The 20,416-nt window shown below is 40.9% G+C and overlaps 2 protein-coding genes across 4 annotated transcripts in view; both read left to right on the forward strand.

Annotated features, from left to right (window-relative positions):
• Positions 1 to 3,131, forward strand: part of LOC139138432 (telomerase protein component 1-like) — a 19,520-nt gene extending 16,389 nt beyond the window's left edge. For all 3 annotated transcript variants that reach the window (XM_070706817.1, XM_070706819.1, XM_070706818.1), the window contains 6 exons: positions 43 to 135; positions 1,195 to 1,251; positions 1,680 to 1,815; positions 2,102 to 2,213; positions 2,481 to 2,588; positions 2,964 to 3,131. In XM_070706817.1, the coding sequence (XP_070562918.1) occupies positions 43 to 135; positions 1,195 to 1,251; positions 1,680 to 1,709 (180 nt within the window). In that variant the 3' untranslated portion in view covers positions 1,710 to 1,815; positions 2,102 to 2,213; positions 2,481 to 2,588; positions 2,964 to 3,131. The remainder of the gene's footprint in view (positions 1 to 42; positions 136 to 1,194; positions 1,252 to 1,679; positions 1,816 to 2,101; positions 2,214 to 2,480; positions 2,589 to 2,963) is intronic.
• LOC139139503 (nephrocystin-3-like) lies at positions 1,742 to 20,152 on the forward strand. Its single transcript, XM_070708416.1, has 16 exons — positions 1,742 to 1,815; positions 2,102 to 2,213; positions 2,481 to 2,588; positions 2,964 to 3,101; positions 3,393 to 3,490; positions 10,436 to 10,605; positions 11,203 to 11,371; positions 12,043 to 12,163; positions 12,497 to 12,625; positions 13,246 to 13,364; positions 13,966 to 14,098; positions 14,479 to 14,595; positions 14,837 to 14,980; positions 15,575 to 15,658; positions 16,115 to 16,273; positions 17,030 to 20,152. Exons 1-16 carry the CDS (start codon positions 1,742 to 1,744, stop codon positions 17,141 to 17,143), a joined length of 1,989 nt encoding a protein of 662 aa, XP_070564517.1. The 3' UTR covers positions 17,144 to 20,152.
• Positions 20,153 to 20,416: the final 264 nt, after the last annotated feature.

Genomic DNA, 20,416 nt, shown 5'->3' on the forward strand with positions numbered 1-20,416 from the left:
AATTCAACTATCTCATTCCTGACTCCATGAACATCTTTCCAGATTTTCAACTTTTTCAAGAAGAGAATATCACAACAATATCCACTGGAGGAGGTAACAACAGATCCTTACAAACATGCACAAGAAAGCCATGAGGTAAGTTGGACATGAAAGATCTAAGCTGAACAGCCCACCTCAAGTTGGCGCATACCAGTGTGTTTGATAATAACTTTCCTTCCTATGCTCCATGCAGCACATCAAAACCATTCTTTTGTACGTGATGTTACCTTGTACTGTGAATAAAAGCTGTATGTTGTTTTCAGGGAGTTTCCAGAGGGATACCATGAAAAATTTTCCTAATGTATACAGCACAGCTTCTTTCAGGAATGTCAGAATATAACTTCAATTTTAAAATTGTTTGGAAGATATTTGAAGTTAGAAGGTATCTGGCGTACGTGTATGAAGCATGAAGCCATCGTTACTGAGTCATTACACGCACAGTCTAATATGGTCGGTTGAAATGTACTGGTAGCTATCCAACAAAGATATGTCACTGAAGGTCATTGCAAGACAATTCTATATCATAGATCTGTTTGAGATTTCCACTGTGAAGGCCACATGTAAACTTCACACAAATTACCGGGTAATAAAGCAGGACAACAAAAACTGTATCATAACTTAAAGAGGCATATTATTTGAAATCAATGGAAAGTAAAGACTGTCAAGATGTGAGTTACATTAATGTTCACCGTAATTCTCTGTAAATAGTTCCACAATCACCATTGATAACAATAGCTCTGGGCCAAACCATTGTGGGAAAAGGTTAATGTAAGGAGAACTATAGGACTGGTGTTACTCAAGTCCCCCTTTAGACCTTACATTCTAATAGGAATATTGTGTACAGTACTTTACCACAATACCACATGATGTGTACTGCAAATTCATGGTAGCAAAGTAGATATATGCAGTATCACGTCTAAAGTCATGTTCATCAGGGATGTTGAAAAGACAACAAAAACAACCAGCTGTCAGCTAAAAATCATGGATATTTTTGACAAATTTAATATGCGCACGCATTCATCTTACTTGTAACCACCTTTAACCATGTTTATTGTAACCAAGATTTGCTTCATCCCTGTTTGTTTATCAGACTTTTTTCACTGAGGTCACATTGTAAAATCTTGTTTTGAATCTTTTTCTCATCCACTGTTACAGTCCTTCATGAAAAGCAGATCCACCATGGTACTCGGTAGGAATGAAATACTGCAAAAGGTAAGGCATTTCAAAGTTTTCTTCAGTTATTTTTCGTGCTGGACCTTCTCGAAGATATTAACTGAAATTATGTTACATTCACTTTGTGAAGGACAAATAAGTATTTGTTATCTGATGAATAAATGAAATGTTGAAAGAATGTTGACTTGTATATTTCATTTATGGTAAAAATGTACATGAAATCTTCCCATAACATTTGTTTTGATGACATTGGTAGGAGGTACTTACAAAACAGCATTTCTCTGTGAAGTGTAGAGATAAACGTGTGATTAATATACTTAATGAACACAGATTGTCACGCTCATTTTTCAAGAACTCTGGAAAGATTTTGTTGAATATTCCATAACTTTTGTAAATTGAAAACCATGATATCAAACAGAAACATCAATGAGGTACGTTAGCTGATGCGTTTCATATTTGATTCTCAGATTTCAGACTACATCACGGCATTGCTATAGACAGACCGTTGATCATCCTAGGGGGCCCTGGTATGGGGAAATCGTCCATCATTGCCAAAGTTGCAGACGAGGCCACCCTCAGGGCCTCTCAGAAACAGATTCCAGGGTAAGTTCATTGTAATCATGTGTGAAAAAGAATTTTCGTTCATTTTGGTAACGTCATGTCAGTTTCGAGGATAGCATTACTGGTTAGTTGAAGTTTTCTCTGAAACAGTGAAAAATATTGTTATAGTAGTGGAGATGACACTCATGTAAGCACCAGTAGATGGTACTGTGACTGCACTAGAAGTAAGCTTATTCTCACACTGTACACCATTACTAATATTGATCTCTATAATACTGTACTTTGAACTGAGACAGGTTGTATGTAATTCCTGCAAATTTTTCCACAGCGCTGGTGACACTGGCTGGTATGTGTTCTACCACTTTGTTGGAGCAGTACCAGGCTCTACAGATCTGGAGAGAGCTCTAAAGCGGCTCCTTAAAGAGATCGGCATTGTGAATGTAAGCAAATTCCCCCTTTTAGGATAATATTGAATTTTGCCAAGTGTTTCAATCTCACAGCCATTTCATTTCTTGATTGTAAGTTGGATAGATTCATCAAGAGTACTGTTTTCCCACTGATTCAAATTCTCAAAATAGTGATGATTGTTTTTCTTTGGTCAGGAAACTCAACTGTTAACAAATCGTTGATTAAAATACCAACTTGTATCTGCATGAACAACTTCATAATCATTCGCTTCTAAATGTTACTGGTTTTGTAACCTGCAGGAAGCCACAATGCCGACTGATTTGGAGGCCACGTGCCAAATGACCAGCGGTGTCTTGTCAAATCCAAATACAAGACCAACCATCATCATCATTGATGCCCTCAATCAGGTACGCTGAGAAAGTTTGTAATTTAGTTCTGTTTGGATCATATTTACTCCGATGATTGCCCATGAGATAATATAGCTGATTTCATCAAGGGGAAAATCTGTCCAAAGCGCTAGAAACAATTGAAGTGCTTTGTGATGGGAAGTCTTTCTTCCTTCAATTACACTTTGATTAAGTGTTGCTCAAAAGATTCCATCAAAAAATGACAAGTTGATGAATGTTACTAATCTTGGAACTCAGAGAACCCCAGCAGACAGTGTGAGCAGTTGTACTATTTGAAATAAAGGCACAAAGGGTCAGTCAAACTCAAGTAGTTTACCACCTGAATGCTTCTTGGAATTTTCACTGAAATTTCTAGTTTTTGGTTTCCTTTTCCAGTTTGATGATGACAAATTTTCAATGAGCTGGTTGCCTAGGAAACTGGCTCCTCAAATCCGAGTGGTGATGTCAATGATCAACAACACCCCACCGCACAAGAGTTTACGCGAAAGAACTAATCCTCCTGACGAGGCCTATGTAACTCCACTGGACATGCAATCAAGGAAGTACGGTTGAAAGAACTTTGTTTCTGAAAATTCTGAAAGATTTAGCTTATATATATGGTTAAGGCAGTACCAAAAGAAACCAAAAGATTTAACCTTTACTCAAACTTTCCCCAAGAAATTTTAAATCATTCTTACTTTTTTACTTTATTGGCCACTGTGCAAATTTTGGTACTGGAAAAACAACTTTACAAACATTTACAAATGTTTTAATTCAAAATGGCAATTGAATCTGTGAATGCTTTATATATCCACATTATTTCAGGAAATAGTTACCGAGATCTTAGGACGATACAACAAACGACTTGACGAGGAGCAGATGACCAAGTTGCTGTCCAAGGATTCTTCCCAGAATCCCCTGTGGTTGGCCATAGCTTGTGAAGAGCTCAGGGTATTGGTGTTTTCCATGAAATGAATACAAAGTAGACAGTCTGGCAGATGGATTGCTTAGAGTGAAGTATCAGAAAGGCTCTCTTGATCTCCCTGACAGTCTTGAAAAATGTTTTCAGTCTTGTAGTTTGAGTGACATAAAAACGCAAAGTTCTAATGTTATTTAAGCCTTTATGAGAGTGCTAGATAGGTGCTCGGAACTATTATGCTTTTGAAAATACCTTCCATTAGGATATATGGTCGGACAGCATAGGCCACATACTTGACACATTTCCAAGAGATACCTGAAGAGGGCGCTATTGATCTCCGGTCATGCTTTAACAGTCATCGTAGTGACACAGTCCCCACTTGTTAATGGGTACTTTGATTACAAGTCCTCAGAGAGGATAGAGTCCTCTCATGAATTTGGTCTGTAATGTCGTTTTACTAATTTGAAATAAAATCGGTGAATAAATCGGTGAGACGTTCCCTAGTTTTGGCTAAGGACATTAACCCTTTTCCTGCCAAGTCGGTGAAAATCCGCTTGAAATTCGGTGTAGCTAGAATCTGAGCAGCCACGGCCGTTATCCTGCCAAGGCGGTGGAAATCGGGCTACTTTTTGGTACCCCCTTTCCTGCCTAGTCGACGGAACTACGTGTAGCAAACCCTTGCTCGCGCTAGGGGTCGTTCGAGGACAGGTTTTGGGCGAGGAACGGCGTTTGCTCTCGAAATGGGTTCACAGAGAGTCCAAGGCAGGGAAAGGTGCGGAAGCTACCCAGCCAGTCCCCCACCCCGGTGGGGGACTGGTTTTTTTGGGGGGGACGAGTAGCGTACTTGGCAGGTTAGCACGTTGACGTATTCTAGCGGAGTTTGGGGTAACTTGGCTCTGAGGCACTACATAGATTGCGGCCGAAATTGACCGTCTCGGCAACGCTAATCTGTAAGGCAACCGCCTAAGACCGCCTCAGCTGGCGGTGCAATTTTTTGCCAATGGTGCGAGACGAAAATCACGGACTTGGTCCTGATTGACGGGAAGTGCGGACGGATTTGACGGACTCGGCTTCTCGAAGGCAACCGCCTAAGACCGCCTCAGCTGGCGGTGCAATTTTTTGCCAATGGTGCGAGACGAAAATCACGGACTTGGTCCTGATTGACGGGAAGTGCGGACGGATTTGACGGACTCGGCTTGATTAGTCCCTGACATGGAACTGATCCGAACGGACTTGAGCGACATTTGTGAAGGGTAACCACCGCTTTTAACCGACTTGTTACCTTCTCGAAAAGACTACCCACTCAGATGTCGGACGTTGTCGGCTGCACTTGGCTCTAGACGTTCAAGCCGTGCAACGAAACACACCGCCTCAGCTTGCCATTCAGGAACATGGCCTCAAATTTGATACCATTGTTCACCGACTTGGCGGCTGCGGTTAGGTGCGTGAACCGTTGTTCACCGACTTGTTACGCCTATGTTGTCCCTGTGAAGTTCGGCTAACGGCCGAGTCTAACGGGAGTTGGCAGACCTGTGTTTGGTTTATACCGTAGTATGACCGACTCAGGTAGAGGTACCTGTCGGTATATTCCGAGTTTTACGCACTCGGGCGTCAATGACGGGTCGTCATCACCGCTGATGACGTAGACGTGCTGGCCACGTTATTTGAAGGAGCCATGTTTGCCCAACGGACGAGGCCGAGACAGCCGTTGACAATTTTGGCATCCTTCATCTTTGACCGCCTTAGTTGGGTAAGCCGCTCGGCAGGCGACGGTATGACCTAAACAAGCCGCTGAAGCACTGTTCGTTGCCGTACAAGAACGAGACGGCCAGTCCATTACTGCTTAATGGGCAATCTGTCGGGTTGGCTTGTCACCGACTTGGATGACAATACGCCCTGCGCAGGCGTACTTAGAAGGGACATGAGGTTAAAGATACGGGTTTCCCACCCGTACTAAACATGGGCTTGGGGCAACGTCCTTGGGTGGCAGGTGCGCATGCCACGTACCCAGCTGGACGGAATGTCAAGTTGAGATGCTAATGACATTGACTATGTTATGCTAAGTGCTCGATTGATTTGCATCGCAAATGAGTATTATTAGCATATCAAATGGTGCGGACAGGCAATTTACATGACGGGTAGGAATGTCAGCGCCGGTTGGTGGACTGATTGCCGTAGGTCCATTATAATAACAGGTGGATGCATATATTAACACCCCTGCGTCCAATCATGTCCAGGGCTTTGTTTCCCTGTGGCTTTAAAAGGGAGGGACCTGCTAGTCTGTCGACACTGTTCCAGACATGAGCTTGACGGACCGCAAAAGTTTTCTGAAGGCGAGCAGACGACTGAAGCTCAAAGATGCAGAGTCTCCGGGCGGTAGTGGTAGCGATCGTTGTGATGTCCCTAGTAAACGTTCTAAGAAGTCGGGCAAGAAACGCTCCCGTAAGGCGAAGCCATCTCCGGCTGAAAAACCCAGTGGTAAGCGTAAACGTAAGACCGATCGTTCTGCCGATGAGGATGATGACGGGTCACCGGTTGCCAGTGGTTCTCACCCGGCTGCTCCGGGAGAGACTACTTCACCTGCAGAGACTACATCTGCTCTTGTGGGAGATACTTCACCTGCACAGACTACGTCTGCTGCTGCTAGTGAGACAGTGAGTAATGAGACGGCTGATGCCATTGGTTCTCCCCCGGCTGCTCCGGGAGAGACACCACCTGTTGCTACTATGAGCCCTCATCCTGCGTCAGGAGAGGTTCCTGTGCCCAGTGCGAAAGAGCTTGAGTCCTCGTCATCAGCAGAGGCTGCCGAGCCCGCTCCTGCCATAGTTTCGTGTGCTGCGATGTCCCCGCCGAAAAAGATAGTGCGGAGGGTTCGTTATCAGGATAGCCCACCTGATTTTGAGCCAGATATGATCCTTGATGCCGCTACGGGCGAGTTCAGGCCAGACGCCCAGACGACGGTGATATCACCGCTGAGTCCGACTCGGAGGTTGACGAGGATGCGGCAGAGGACGATGACTTTTAGACAGGCAGTACGTAGGTGAGGCAAGCTCTGACGACGATGATGACGTTGCTGCTGTGTTGGCGGAGGACGACACACCTCCTGTCTGGCGTATGTCGGAGACTACCGATGCTAATATATTTGAGGAGACCGATTTTGACCATGAGAGAGGACCGACTTTCACCTTGCCCAGCCACGCCCGTGAGCTCGATTACTTTTTTAAGTTTATTCCAGCTACACTGATCAGATTGGCCAAGGACGAGACTAATAAATACGCCAAATTCCACCAGCGACATATCGCTAGGAAAATAGATAAATACTGGCGTAACGCTGACTACCGAGAGGTGCAGGCGTTCATTGGCGTCTTAGTCTGTATGGGTATCGACCGTAAATCATCAGTGGAGGATTATTGGTCTAGCGATCCCTTTCTGAGAAACCAGGGTATTTCTACTGTGATTACCCGCAGTCGCTTTCAGCAGCTTATGCGATACTTTCATCTGGCAGACCCAGAGAACGATCCACGTCGTGATCCTGATGAGGCACGCCGCCGACGTCGGTGTCAGGAGGATCCCCTGTATAAAATCAATCCATGGATGGAGCCCATAGTTGACCGGTGCGTAAATAATTATAAGATGGGTAGAGAGATCTCCATCGACGAGGGCATGGTGCGATTTAAGGGCCGTTCTAAATTTAAGCAGAGATTACCGCATAAGCCTGATCGAGACGGTTTCAAGATATGGCAGCTGTGCGACTCCACCACTGCATACATAGCTAACTTTGCACCGTACCTAGGTGTGAAATATCGGGATCGGACTGATGGGAGACGGCAGGAGCGAGGTGTGGTGAAAAGAATTACGATGGAGCTGGTCCAGCCATTCTGTGGATATAATCACAGCCTATTCTGTGATAGCCTGTTTAGCACGGTCGTTACTGCTAGAGAGCTGATGGAGACCGGGATCTACATGGTCGGGAGTTTCAACCGCCGTAATCGTCGCACCATGCCCCCTCAATTAATTCCGCCGGGTAAGAGGAAGCGCCTTCCTCTGTCTGTTGGGGATATGAAAGCCACGACCAGAACGGACTCTCGTCTTAACATCACTGCTTATCAGGATAGTAACGCTCAGGTGCTGATCTTGAATACGGTCTATCCACCCTTGGAGTGCGTGCCAGTGGGGGAGGGAGACGAGCGGCGACAAGTGCCTCTGTCGCTGTATAATTATCGCCGGTACATGGGAGGCGTCGACCGAGCCAACCAGAAGCGCAAGTACTTTCACACTGGGCGCAAGAACCACAGATGGTGGACATATCTGGCATGTTACCTGATTGATGTTGCCCTGGTAAATGCATATATATGCTTCAAGCATGTACACCCTGATAGTAAGCTGACCCATAAGATGTTTCATCTGCGTGTCGGGAAACAACTCATTGGCGGTTATTGTGGGCGATCGCAGCCCAGTGTGAGAGAGGTCGAGGCCACTGTTTCTCTTGCCTCGTACATCAATCCACAAAATCAGCCGATGCACGTTGTCAGCCGTTTGGAGGGGCGGCAGAAATGCTGTAAAGTATGTAGCAGAGAGGGTAAGACCACTGCGAGCGGACGACTGTCTGAGACGTCCAAAGGATGTAGTCTGTGCGGGGTTCATCTTCACGAGGGCGAGTGTTTTGCGGCTTTTCATCATCGCATGATGCTACGAGGTAAGAGGAGCATTGGCGTGCAGACCTCTACTCACACAGCCCCGACGACACCCATCAGCAAGAGAACCCGACGTAAATAACGGACAGGGGACAGCTTCGCCTAACAGTGGCTTGACTGTATTCTGAACACGGACCATGATCACATTTTGAGCACGGTTGTGCCGTTTGTTTGTGCTTTACGATCCCGCTGATTGTAAATTGAAACACGGATTATTTTGTACAATCCCCGATTGTAATCTTTGTAACACGGACCATGCACTCGGACGTCGAGACAGACTCTGAGATTTATTATTCGGCATAATGTAAATTATTCCCGAATAAAATACTATCTATGGATCGCATATTTTCGTTTTGTTTTGTTTTGTTTAGACGGATTATTTTGTACAATTCCCCCTATTATAATTTTTGAAACACGGATCTGCCACCCCGATTGTAATTTTTGAAACACGGACCATGCACTCGGACGTCGAGACAGACTCCGAGATTTATTGTTCGGCATAATGTAAATTATTCCCGAATAAAATACTATCTATGGATCGCATATTTTCGTTTGTTTTGTTTTTACCCCCACTTTCGTTTTGGCAGATCCGTAAGGACGCTATAGTAATGGATGAACGTGCGTTGTATCACGTGGGAGGGGCACAGCCCAACGGAGGCTGTGCTCGTGCGACGTAGACGTTGTACCAACCATCTGTCGTTGGGGTTAGTGCATAGAGCAGTTGCACTGTCCAGAGCTAAGGTGGTACAAAACTGCACCTTAGTAACAACTGCACAACTAACGTGTTAGGAAACGGTAACACTAACGAGCTAAGTGTTCACTGAACTGGCCAAACTACGTACACGCCTTCCTTCAATGGCGGAACTATGTCGTTGACACTACGTCAAAGCAGACTGCAATGTGCGACTCTTCCAAGTCGTTCAAAGTACGTGGCCAAGTGACACAACCCAGGGGAAACAGGACAGGTTTGAGGGTGCTCCCGCACCCATAGCACTAACCCCTGGGTCTTCTACTAACCCACGAGAGAGGTGACGTTTCCCCGGTGTGGCCGTGCGTGCCGGCGAACGAGCTTTACTTCCGCGAAAGTAAGCTAGAAAAGGGCATAAAAGTGCACGTCCCCCGGGGCAAACAACGCCCGTGACCTCGTCATTTTCTGGACACAACCTCATCAGCGGTTGCCCCTCTATACGGGCATGCAAAAATTTTTGAAGTCTAACACGTATATGGTCGGTAATCGTACCCCGAAAATGCGGTATTTTCCCGCCAAATGCCTGGCAGGAAAGCGTGCAGGAGAGCCTATCTTCTGTAGACACGGAAAAGGGGGCCGGTTTTGACCGACTTGGCAGGATAACGGACAGGGGCGCTCGGCAGGAAAAGGGTTAAAAAATAGTAACAAAATGGCTGCCATGCAGCCTATTGGATCATATCATGAAACAAATTGACTTACATATGTATGACATAGGTTAATGTCCTTGTACCGACTTTGAATAAAATCGGTTGAGATATATGCCTGAGTTAATGGCTCTGTACATGAAAAAATCATAACAAAATGGCCACACAGCAGCCATATTGGATCGTATCACAAAACAAATTAATGTGCATATGTATGACATTGGTCAATCTTCTTGTACCACCTTTGAATAAATTGCTTGATACATGTCTGAGTTATGGTTCTGTACATGAAAAAAACGTAACAAAATGGCCACACAGCAACCATATTGGATCGTTTCACGAAACAAATCAATGCGCTATATATTACATAGGTCGATGTCCTTGTACCAACTTTGAATAAAATCGGTTGAGATATGCCTGAGTTATGGCTCTGTACATGAAAAAATCGTAACAAAATGGCCGCCTGGCAGCCATATTGGATCGTATCACAAAACAAATCGACGTGCATATGTATGACATAGGTCAATGTCCTTGTACCAAATTTGAATAAAATCGGTTCAAACATGTCTGAGCTATGGAGCTGTACATGAAAAACTCGTAATAAAATGGCCGCCTGGCGGCCATATTGGATCGTATCAAAAAACAAATCAACGTGCATATGTATGACATATGAAGTAATCTATGTATCAAGTTTGAATGAAATCGCTCCAGGCGTATCTGAGATATCTGGTGAACGGACGGACGTACGGACGCACAGACGCACGTGCGCACGCACGCACGCAGGAACGGACATGACCAAACCTATAAGTCCCCCCAGACGGTGTCCGTGGGGGACTAATTAACCGTGTACATGTGTTTTACAGTCTTCTTGCTCAGGTCCTGAAAAGATTTGAAGAGGAGAATGGAGGCCACCTCTTGGTGGCGACACTGTGTCTACTAGAATCTTCCTCCACTGGCCTTCTTGAAATTGAACTCTTGGAGATTCTTGGTGATGAGCCACACTTGATGCCACCAGAATCTTCCGAAGAGAAAGGTAACGTATACAGTCTGTCCATATTGAAGCATCTGTGCTCCATGTCTAGATTAACAATGGGTCTTTTAGTTTTTAGCTCAGATTTGGTATGTATATAAATACCAAAAAGAGCTTATTATATGGTGAGTCGGTGGCTTCTGTATGTATGTCTGTATGTACGTACGTATGTGTGTGTGTATGTATGTATGTATGTATGTATGTATATATGTATATATGTATGTATGTATGTATGTATGTATGTATGTATGTATGTATGTATGTGCGGATGTATGTGTAACAGTTTAATTTGAAGTTTAGCCTGCAATACCATTTCACCCAACAGAGACTATTTGATTGCCAAGCAGTTGTAATTTTGACCACAACATCTTTACCTAACCAAAATTTCATCATTAACATAACAAGAATACACAGACACATCTTATCCAAGTGAACCATTCCTTTAGGATCTGTAGATTTATAGACTCTGGGTCTACAGCTCCCCAAGGATTAAACATAGTTTTTATTACTGCTAGAGTGTAGGCCGATCTCAAAGTAAAATATTACTTAGGGTGATCTCTTTTTTGAAGAAATTACATTTATTTATTATTTGCAAAGCAGGAGCTCCGGCAAAGGCCCAGGTGACCTGGAAGAAATCACAGCAACTGCCAGCAATGAAGTGGGCAGCTGTCTACCGAGCACTTAAACCATTTCTCCGGCCTTTTGGTGACAGTGGAGAAGGAAGACTTGACTTTTATCACAGGTCGCTCAGCAAGGCTGTCAGGCACATGTAAGTAGAGCTCATCATGAGTCACCATGAATTTTAATGTTTTTTTGATTTGTCTTTACTTAAGATATCAAACAACAAGTAACGTGAAATCCAAGTAAGAGAACAAGACAACCTTCGAGGGCAGTGTATTCATGCTATCACACCGGTGTTCATCATTCTGTTGAATTTATGTCTTACTTGCCTCTTCTTTCTGTCTTGTTATTAATCTCACAACATTTCTATAAGAAAGCATTGTTTTCTTGATGATAATTAAATGTATCAATTTACGGCATAATTGTCAGCCTTTTGTGAGATTCTAGGGTACATGCCAAAACACAGTTCCAGTGTTTTCCCTGTATTTGGTGACTTTCAGTGACATACTGCTCAAGTGTGACTATTGTGGTCCTGATAATGCTTGCAGAAATCTTGGTTTTTAATATAATGTCTTTGCTAGGTGACTGGGTGCTGTACGCTGTGAGTTCAAATCCCATCGAGAATTTACTGAATTTCATGTACTGCTGAAAAATATGACAATAACTAAAAAACATTTCAAAATGTAGCTGTATTAAAAACAAAGGTAATGGCACCACTGATTGTTTGAGGGAGTGAAAGATAACTTTCAAACATTTAGAACCATGCGTCCACAATCTTGTAACTCCAACATATTCTTTGTCCTATCTATCTTCTTCCAGGTATTTTCTTAATGACGATGGCAATGAAAACGACGATGACAGCAGGGATATCTATCAGTGGTGGCACAGGAAATTGGCGGACTATTTTGAACAGGTGGATAACCTGGAACGGAGAATAGAGGTGAGATGTCCATGTTGTCATGACAACCAGAGTGCGACACATCCAGCATTTCCCAAATATCACATGACTTTTTGGTCTTTTTTTCTAGAGCATTCCAATCTGGTAATTAAGTCTTGCCACTCTGGATACAGTAAGCTGCACAGCCAATAGAATCCAGTTTACCAAAATCCATTTCATCCTTCAGAAATCCATGTTATAGTTCCAAATCATTAAACAATTGCTTAAACTTTTCGGGCATCATTATGCAAATATGGATGAGAGATATTATTTATGTTTAAACCTTGAAAGACAGCTATTATCTGTAATGCTTCATTTTCAATCTGTGAAATCTAGGAATACCCGGTGCATCTTGTGAAAATCAACGACAAAGAGAGGCTACAGAACTTTCTGACACAGTGGGTGGTATTTGACAATCTGTATGATGATGAGTATAGTTCCAAATTGCTGTATTACTGGAGACAGGTGAGAATATTATGATGAACTTCATCCATAATGTTAACATGAATTTTTTGATTTTTCACATCGCTTAGATACAACCGAATGTATGCATTCCTGTACTGATATAGATTTCCCAAAATATCAGTAGTGAGCAATTTAACACCTTTCTTCCATCCATTATGATACAGGTCATATGCGCATTGAAAGAGAATATTTTAAACTTTTGCTCAAAGTTTCCTAAAGCATACATTGAACCATTCTCTGTCATAATCAAGACAGAATTACCTAATATTTACCAATATTTGAACATCAAACACGGCTGGAATACGCTATGTTCACTGTATGGGAAAAAATTAAAATTTTTAATTTTTACAAAGACAAGATTGTAAACTTCACTCACCCTCCTGGTTTCAAAAAGAGTTCGGACCAGCAACAGGCCAGGAAAGCACTGTTATAACAATTTCTGTGTCTAAAATAACTGTCCCCAGTTGGCATTCTTTATATAACAATACCTTTGGATGCAGCTATTGTGCTGTTAGTGATGTATGTAACAGGATGAGTTTGAAGTTTTGAAATATCCCTCGAAGAAATTATTGATGCGGATCAATTTGTTTCAAATGCTGAATGTGAATTTTATTTTACAGGCTGGTGGTGCATCCGTCATGGAGGAAATGTACTTAAATTCATTGGAGAATCTCAAAAACAAAGTTATGACAAACAAAGATGAATTGTCCATCAGATATGAGCAGATATCAAGAGTTTTGTAAGTCTTCATAAGCATGTTTGTTTTTCTGAGCTTGCTTTCCCAGCTTCTACTCTCTGCAGCTGTAACACTTTGGATCATCACAATGTGGTTCTAGTTATCGCATATGGCTAACCTTAACAGACATGTCATGCCAGAACCTGATTGGATTACCAAGGAACTAAAAAATCCTCTTGGATTTCAATAGGATCATTCAAGATAAAGGATAAAAGAGGACTATATTTTAAAATTACCACTCAAATCAAGCAAACGTTCTGAAGGAGTTCCATTGGATTCCTATCAGATATTTTTGTAGCAGATTGTCATTTATATGGGGTTTTGTTTGACCAGTGTGCATGGATGGTTGAAGTTTGCATGTGTTAAGCTGCACACTTACAATCTTGCCTGATTAATACAGATGAAACTCATAAGAGTGATTGAGGCTGTATTCTTTGCATATACAACTGTTTTGTTTGCACATACACAGTAACAATAGCTCCATCCAGCCAATCACCATTGCCAAGCCCTATTGCTTCTCATGACACGTCAGCCCATTGGGGGCAGGGCAGTACAACGTCCTTATCCAACAGCTGAATGCTTTGACTTTCTTTCATTCCGGCAGAATGCAAGAAGGAAGACTGGAAATGGCCCATGAGTTGGTTGAGAAGGCAATGAAGATAGAAGAAGATGAGCTTGGTGGCAGACCACAAAGACTGGTAGAGCTCTACGACTCTGCCGCAAACATTTACAATGCTGTGAGTCATACTACGGAGTTTTCATAGATTGAAATGAGCAAGTAGCATAGACTGCACAGGCATAAACCCCCTTTTCCACATCAGAGGTCCTGCTTTGCCATAGAGAACAATAGGGTTGTTCCAAACTTTGATGAGTACAAGATTGAAAGATTTGTTCAAGAAATTGCAATTTTTGACTCATGTTTTCTTGTCAGATTATGCATTTATCATTTTGACTTTGTCTAAAAACATTACACATAGTAGCATACAGTAATTCTTATGGAAGTTTTGACAAACTCAGACTACACTCGACAAAGTATTGTAAGCAGATACAATATGCAACTTCCCAGTAATTCTTGTAACTCATCAACTGTTCTTCATTACTTGTGATTTTTTTCCAGAAAATTGTCCTTATTGACTATGTCAGCCGATCCATGTTATCGGTTCTCAGACCCTGCATAGACTTCAGGCAAAAGGGAATAAAACTTCGGGAAAGCTTTGAGGGAGACAGACACAAGGTAAGGAATGAAGTAAAATCAAGGCACTGATATGAGATTATGATGAGTCGGCAAGTTTCATGGCATGGTCAAATCACTGGGCACTACAAAGCGACAAAACCAATAGACGGTTGCGGAGTCAAACTTCCGAGAGTCATTATGTAGAAATTTAGGATGTTTTATGCACTGTTCAGTGTTGGATTTAACTTTTGTGCTTTTCTGTTTGAAAGATGCATGATGATTTTTTCTTGTAAAATTTCAGTTCAAGAGAGCTTACTCCATGATGAAACTAGCCTTCAACATCAAGACGTGGTACATGATCGGCGGCGACAGTAACTTCTCTGCAGAGGAAGCAATGGAGGAAGGATTCAGAAATGTCAGGGAAGCTAAAGAAATATTCCTAGAGGTGAGGTACTGTTGGAACAGATACGTAGACAACAAACTCTGAAGTGTTCTGAAGTGCAACTGTAACCATGGTTTGTAGTCTGACAAACACAATTGTTGATCGAGTGTTTACGTACTTTTTAAGGTTATATGTGCCTCGATAGTGACAGACTTCAACTTTTGCTTAAACTTTTATCAAGAAATATTTCAACCATTCTCTTTCAAAATCAAGAATGAAAACTTGGGGTCACTATGCAAATTTTGGTATTAGAGAAAAAATTACCCAAGATTTACCGAAATTTGAAATTTAAAATGGCTGCCATCCCTGTATTAACTCTATGGAGAAAAATAAAGTTTTTGATTTTCTAGAAGCTAAGATAATGAAAAGTTTTCTCACCAAGAGTTTTAAAATGAAGCCCCACAAGTGGTTATCAGAAAAGAATTGTAAAAATTTGAGAGCCCGGATATCAGTCCCCACGGCACATTCTACTGTAAGGGTGCCATTCAGGTGTGATATGATTAAATATTTTTCAGTGACAGTCAAATTTGGAAGATGTTATGTTGGACACTTCCAAAATGGCCTGATTGTTACCATCATGTCATTTTTCATCCACAGCTGGAAGAGGATGGGTACAGAGCAGAGTGTCTCATGAATGAGGGTCTGTTAGTTGGTGAACACGACCAGGAAAAGGCCTTGAAGGTAAGATTAATGACTCTGCAAGCTCTGTCAGAAAAACAAAGTTACAATGCAGAGTTTCCGTAACAATGCTTGCAATAGTGCTTTTGCCTTGTGTTGTATGGATTACAATATCTTATCTTGACTTCAATATCTTACTTGTTCTCAGTTAACAAGCTGTTTAGAGCGTGTAAAGTTGTGACGCTCGTTTTCTCTAACGAAATGGAGGATCATAGCTTTCATCATTTTGTATTGGTTGATGCCGTGTAAAGTTTGTAGAACATCGCTTTATGGAATGTTATTCTAAATAATAATTTCCCTTTGTTTGACTCAGCAAATAGAATTCCATTGCATTCAGAATTTGCATGTCTCGTACACCAGCTTAAAATGTAATTCATTGTATGTGAGCCAAGTTAGGGCATCCCTTACCTCTCATATAAACCAATCACAACTGATTGTTTTTCACTCTTTGTTTTACAGCTGTATCAAGAGGCTGAGGAGCTGTGCTTACAAGTGTACGGTGAGAACAGTGTGCTGTCCGGCAGGCTGTTGATGAATACCGGTATACTGGTTGAGGAGATGGGAAATTATGAAGAAGCCTACACCTATTTCAGCAGAGCTTTCAGAAATAAAGTTGAGGTGAGTGTTAACAGTTGTCTCTCAACAGATAGAGGCACCTCCGAACTTTTCCACCGCTAAAAATGGGACAATTGAATTGATTTTGAAAGTAAGTTTCTTAACTGGGAACATGAAGTGGAAAGTCCATGATATAAACAACATGGAAAAGATATTACCTGCCATCATACCAGTACATTGCATGAGACAAAATCATTATCAAAGCGAAAACTCCCGGTAGACCAAGTGTTGCAACAAAATTATACTAGCACAAGTCAATAAAACATTTTTAGGTAGGATGCGCCTTGGGGACAGATAGTCTGACTCTCAAACTTTCACAATATTTTTTTGGCTTACCCACTTGTGGACACGATAAATAAACTTTTCACCAGCATAGTTTTGTGAAAATCAGGAATTTTATTTTCCCCGTAGAGTTTACACAGGGATCACAGCAGCCATTTTGAATTTCAAATATCATTAAATGTTAGGTAATTTGTTTCTCTATTTTACCAAAATTTGCCTGGTAACCCCTAATTTTCATTCGTGATTTTGAAAGAAAATGGTTGAAAGTTTGCCTTAGGAAAATTTGAGCAAATGTTAAAGTATTTTGATTTCGAGGCGCAGACTACCTTAAGACTGTTTTCTTATCTACATAGGTAAGCTGGTAGAAGTTACTCATATCCACAAATCACATAACTTTTGTGCACACAGTGTGTACCATCCAGGTTGACCTCATCAAATGTGACCTTGACCCTTTTTATGACATTGTTTCATTCACAGGTGTATGGCCTTGACCACCCACAGACTCACCGGGGCATCAGACTGCTTGAGGAACCCATGTACAAGAGAATCGCTCAAAGTCGAGGCGAGAACCCTCTTGAAGAGTATAAATAGCACCAGAAGTGGATAATTCATTTTTTCAATTCTGCCTTTGTCGTCCATTATATTTTTATAGGCAATTTTAATATGTTAATATACTTAGAATTATATTATATTATATTTCATTTCGATTTGTATTCAGCTAAATTGTGAATCAATCTTCTTTTTTTTTAACTAACCCAGCAAAGGCCTTGTAAATACTGCAAAGCATACAGATATAGCAGCTGTAAACGTGTCAAGTGCTAGTTTCATATCGGAGTGTTGTAAAGTGTGGAATTTTTCTATCTTCAAAATGAAATCTTTTTAACATTATTGAATTTTCCTGGACAGCGTTGACATACAAGGGCACCAGAGCCTAGGCAAAGGTGGTCTTCAATCAAAGAAGCCACGAATTACTCCATGCAAAGAAATACTACACAGTTTGAATTTTAAAGTAGACATAATAGGTTATCTCACTTTGAGGTCAATATAATAGGTTATCTCACTTTGAGGTCGATATAATAGGTCATCTGACTGTGAAAACTTTGTTCAAGTGCAGTTCTTTGTACACTTTGACCTTTGAGCTTTGTGTCATATCTGAAGGCTCTTCCGAAATTCAGTATTTTCTAACTTCATACAAATTCCAAAGCTACATGTATGAAATGCCCAAATGTGCAATTATAAACATAGATTTACCTATGCAAATAACATTACCCCAAAATCTATAATTATATCCATTATATGTTACAAGAATTACAAACATATAGACATAATGATTTAGATTGTGTTCATATATAAATGTATGTACAAACAGATTTCTTTTTCAAGCCCTTGCCTCTTGTACCATGTATTCCATTCTTATCGTTTTCAGTGGTAGATTTTTGAAAAGTTCAAATAGAAATATGCATGGCAGGGTGAACTGTTTTATATATGAAATTACACCTGTGGACTAGCTCAGGCCATTCACCAGTTAGGCCATTCAAATGTATCCATTGATAGTGGAGACTCACCCATGGTTAACTGCTCAGTGTCTGACCTCACATAAACTCCAGTGTCTGACCTTACGTGAACTCCAGTGTTCAGTGCAGTGTAACCCAGCTCTGGCTCTATGTATATACCAGTACGTAATTACCATGCCATCCCATCAAGGACAGACACATCCATGGCGGTAAAGTCAGCAGTTGAGGGGCTGTGAAGAGTATGATGGATGTAGCTACTACACATTCTACAATTTCACTTGTGAACAAAACAGATGGTGTGACACAGAAAATTTCGCTATTCCAGTATTTGTTGCTAATGATTGCTCAAATTTTGACAGACATAGACAATATTGCATTAATAAAATGTCATTTACACAATTCTCTATTTATTACTGAATGAGAAATCAAGAAATCATGCCTGTTGACGATAGATGACAATTTCACTTTAAAAATTTTCTTGTGAAAATATGCTTACTGAGGGAGTTTTCATGTGCTGACTAATAAGATGAAACATGAAAGATCCATTAGCTGTGTATCATCTGCAGTTTCTGGTTTGAATCCCTGAACCATTGAGAAATTCCTAATATTTAGCTCATAAATATACCTTATATGCATATAATCTGCATTGTTATTGTTTAAATTTTGTATTCAGGTCCGGACGAGAACACATTTACCAACAATAACAATTGTCATTTCACATACACAGGCTGTGTTGGCAAGCAGGACACCGGGTGTTGGTCATGATGATCGGATTATAGTAGAATTCTGTAGCTGATACATTGAAACAGAGTAGTGAAAAATTAGTCAAAAGTTACAGCCAATGTCCCTTTAATGTAAATGTGAATGAATAGGTGTCTTCAAGGTAGAATGCGTCACCAGGACAAATATTAAACTTTTACAATACTGTTTTGGTCTACCTCACGTTGGGGTTCACTTTGAAGGTCTTGGAGTAACTCAAATTTTCACCAACTTACTTTTGTAAAAATCAAGGATTCAGCTTTTTCCCTATCTTAACAAAGAGATGGCGGCCATTTTGAATTTTGAGTGTCGGTAGATACTTGGTAATGTGTTTCTCTAGTACCAATTTCTGCATGATATTTGATGAACCATGATTTTTATTCTTTAATCTGGAAGAGGGAGATTTAAATCCTTTTGAAAATGTTAAGCTAAAGTTAAAATTTTTCAATTTTGAGGCACGTACTACCTTGAATGAGGGGACGCTATCCCATGCATTATCTTTATGGTGCAAGTGTTACCGTATGGGGTTATTTGATTTTTGCAAACAGCCATGCTGAAGTGTAGAGGTCTCAAATGCTACATTGATATTGTCAAGTCCCGTGGGGAATATGAATGCTCTTTTTATTTATCTCTAAGCAGACAAAGAAAATATAAACTGATTAAACATCCTCAAGAAAATGTTTTCATTCGGCAAATGAAGAACTATGTTCCAGTGGGGAAAATGCAATGAATGCTGGTGAAATTCGAAAATGTTTTTCAGCAACAATGCAAAGTTACTCAGGAGCCAGGGCTCTGAACATTTGAATTCCTATCAAGAAATGTTTTTTTTAACATAAACACTCATGCCCTATCTGTGTCTCAGAAAAATTCACTTCATAAAGACATCAAATGACCGGTTTTTATTTTTATTCCTGATCTATGTGATTATTTGCTTAGATAGGTATGTATGAATAAAACCTCATACTTCCTATAGTTTTGACAATATTGGGATATTGTATCTTTATATTTCCCTTTTTTATTGTCACTGTGTTTATTGTAAAGAGTAAATGTATAAAATGATGAGTATAACTGCGTTTGAAATTTCAGATTGCAAAAGTCAATATAATCACTTTTTAGTCATCAGAATTTAGCCTTTCAATGGTGTGACATCGATTTACTCGGGAGAAATGGTTTGGCTGATTTCAATTACGTTTTTGAGAATTATTTGTGTCATTTACGCATCAGTTTAAGCAAGTTGGGACATGATCACATGTACATCCAGCCTTGCTTAGCAAAAGAAGGCGAAACAGGGTTCAATACAAAGAATAAAAAAAGTTTTGTTGTCTGATTCATGGGTGTCATGAAAGATTTTGAGAACAGATTTGTGACGTTGTGTGTGAAAATATCTATCACTACCAACTTGAACCAGAAGATTGCCATATGTGTACTTGTAAATTGAAATACACTACACTTTTTGCTAGATTTCTCAATATTGTGTACTTGTGGTTTGATAACTGTATCAAAACAGGTTTTGAAGCAAGTTTTGAAGGGCAGATGCTTTCAATATAAACTCGATAACACAAATCGTTGTCCGATATTACATAATTTGCAT

This window comes from Ptychodera flava, chromosome 8 (genome assembly GCF_041260155.1).
Source record: "Ptychodera flava strain L36383 chromosome 8, AS_Pfla_20210202, whole genome shotgun sequence".
Taxonomy (NCBI): domain Eukaryota; kingdom Metazoa; phylum Hemichordata; class Enteropneusta; family Ptychoderidae; genus Ptychodera; species Ptychodera flava.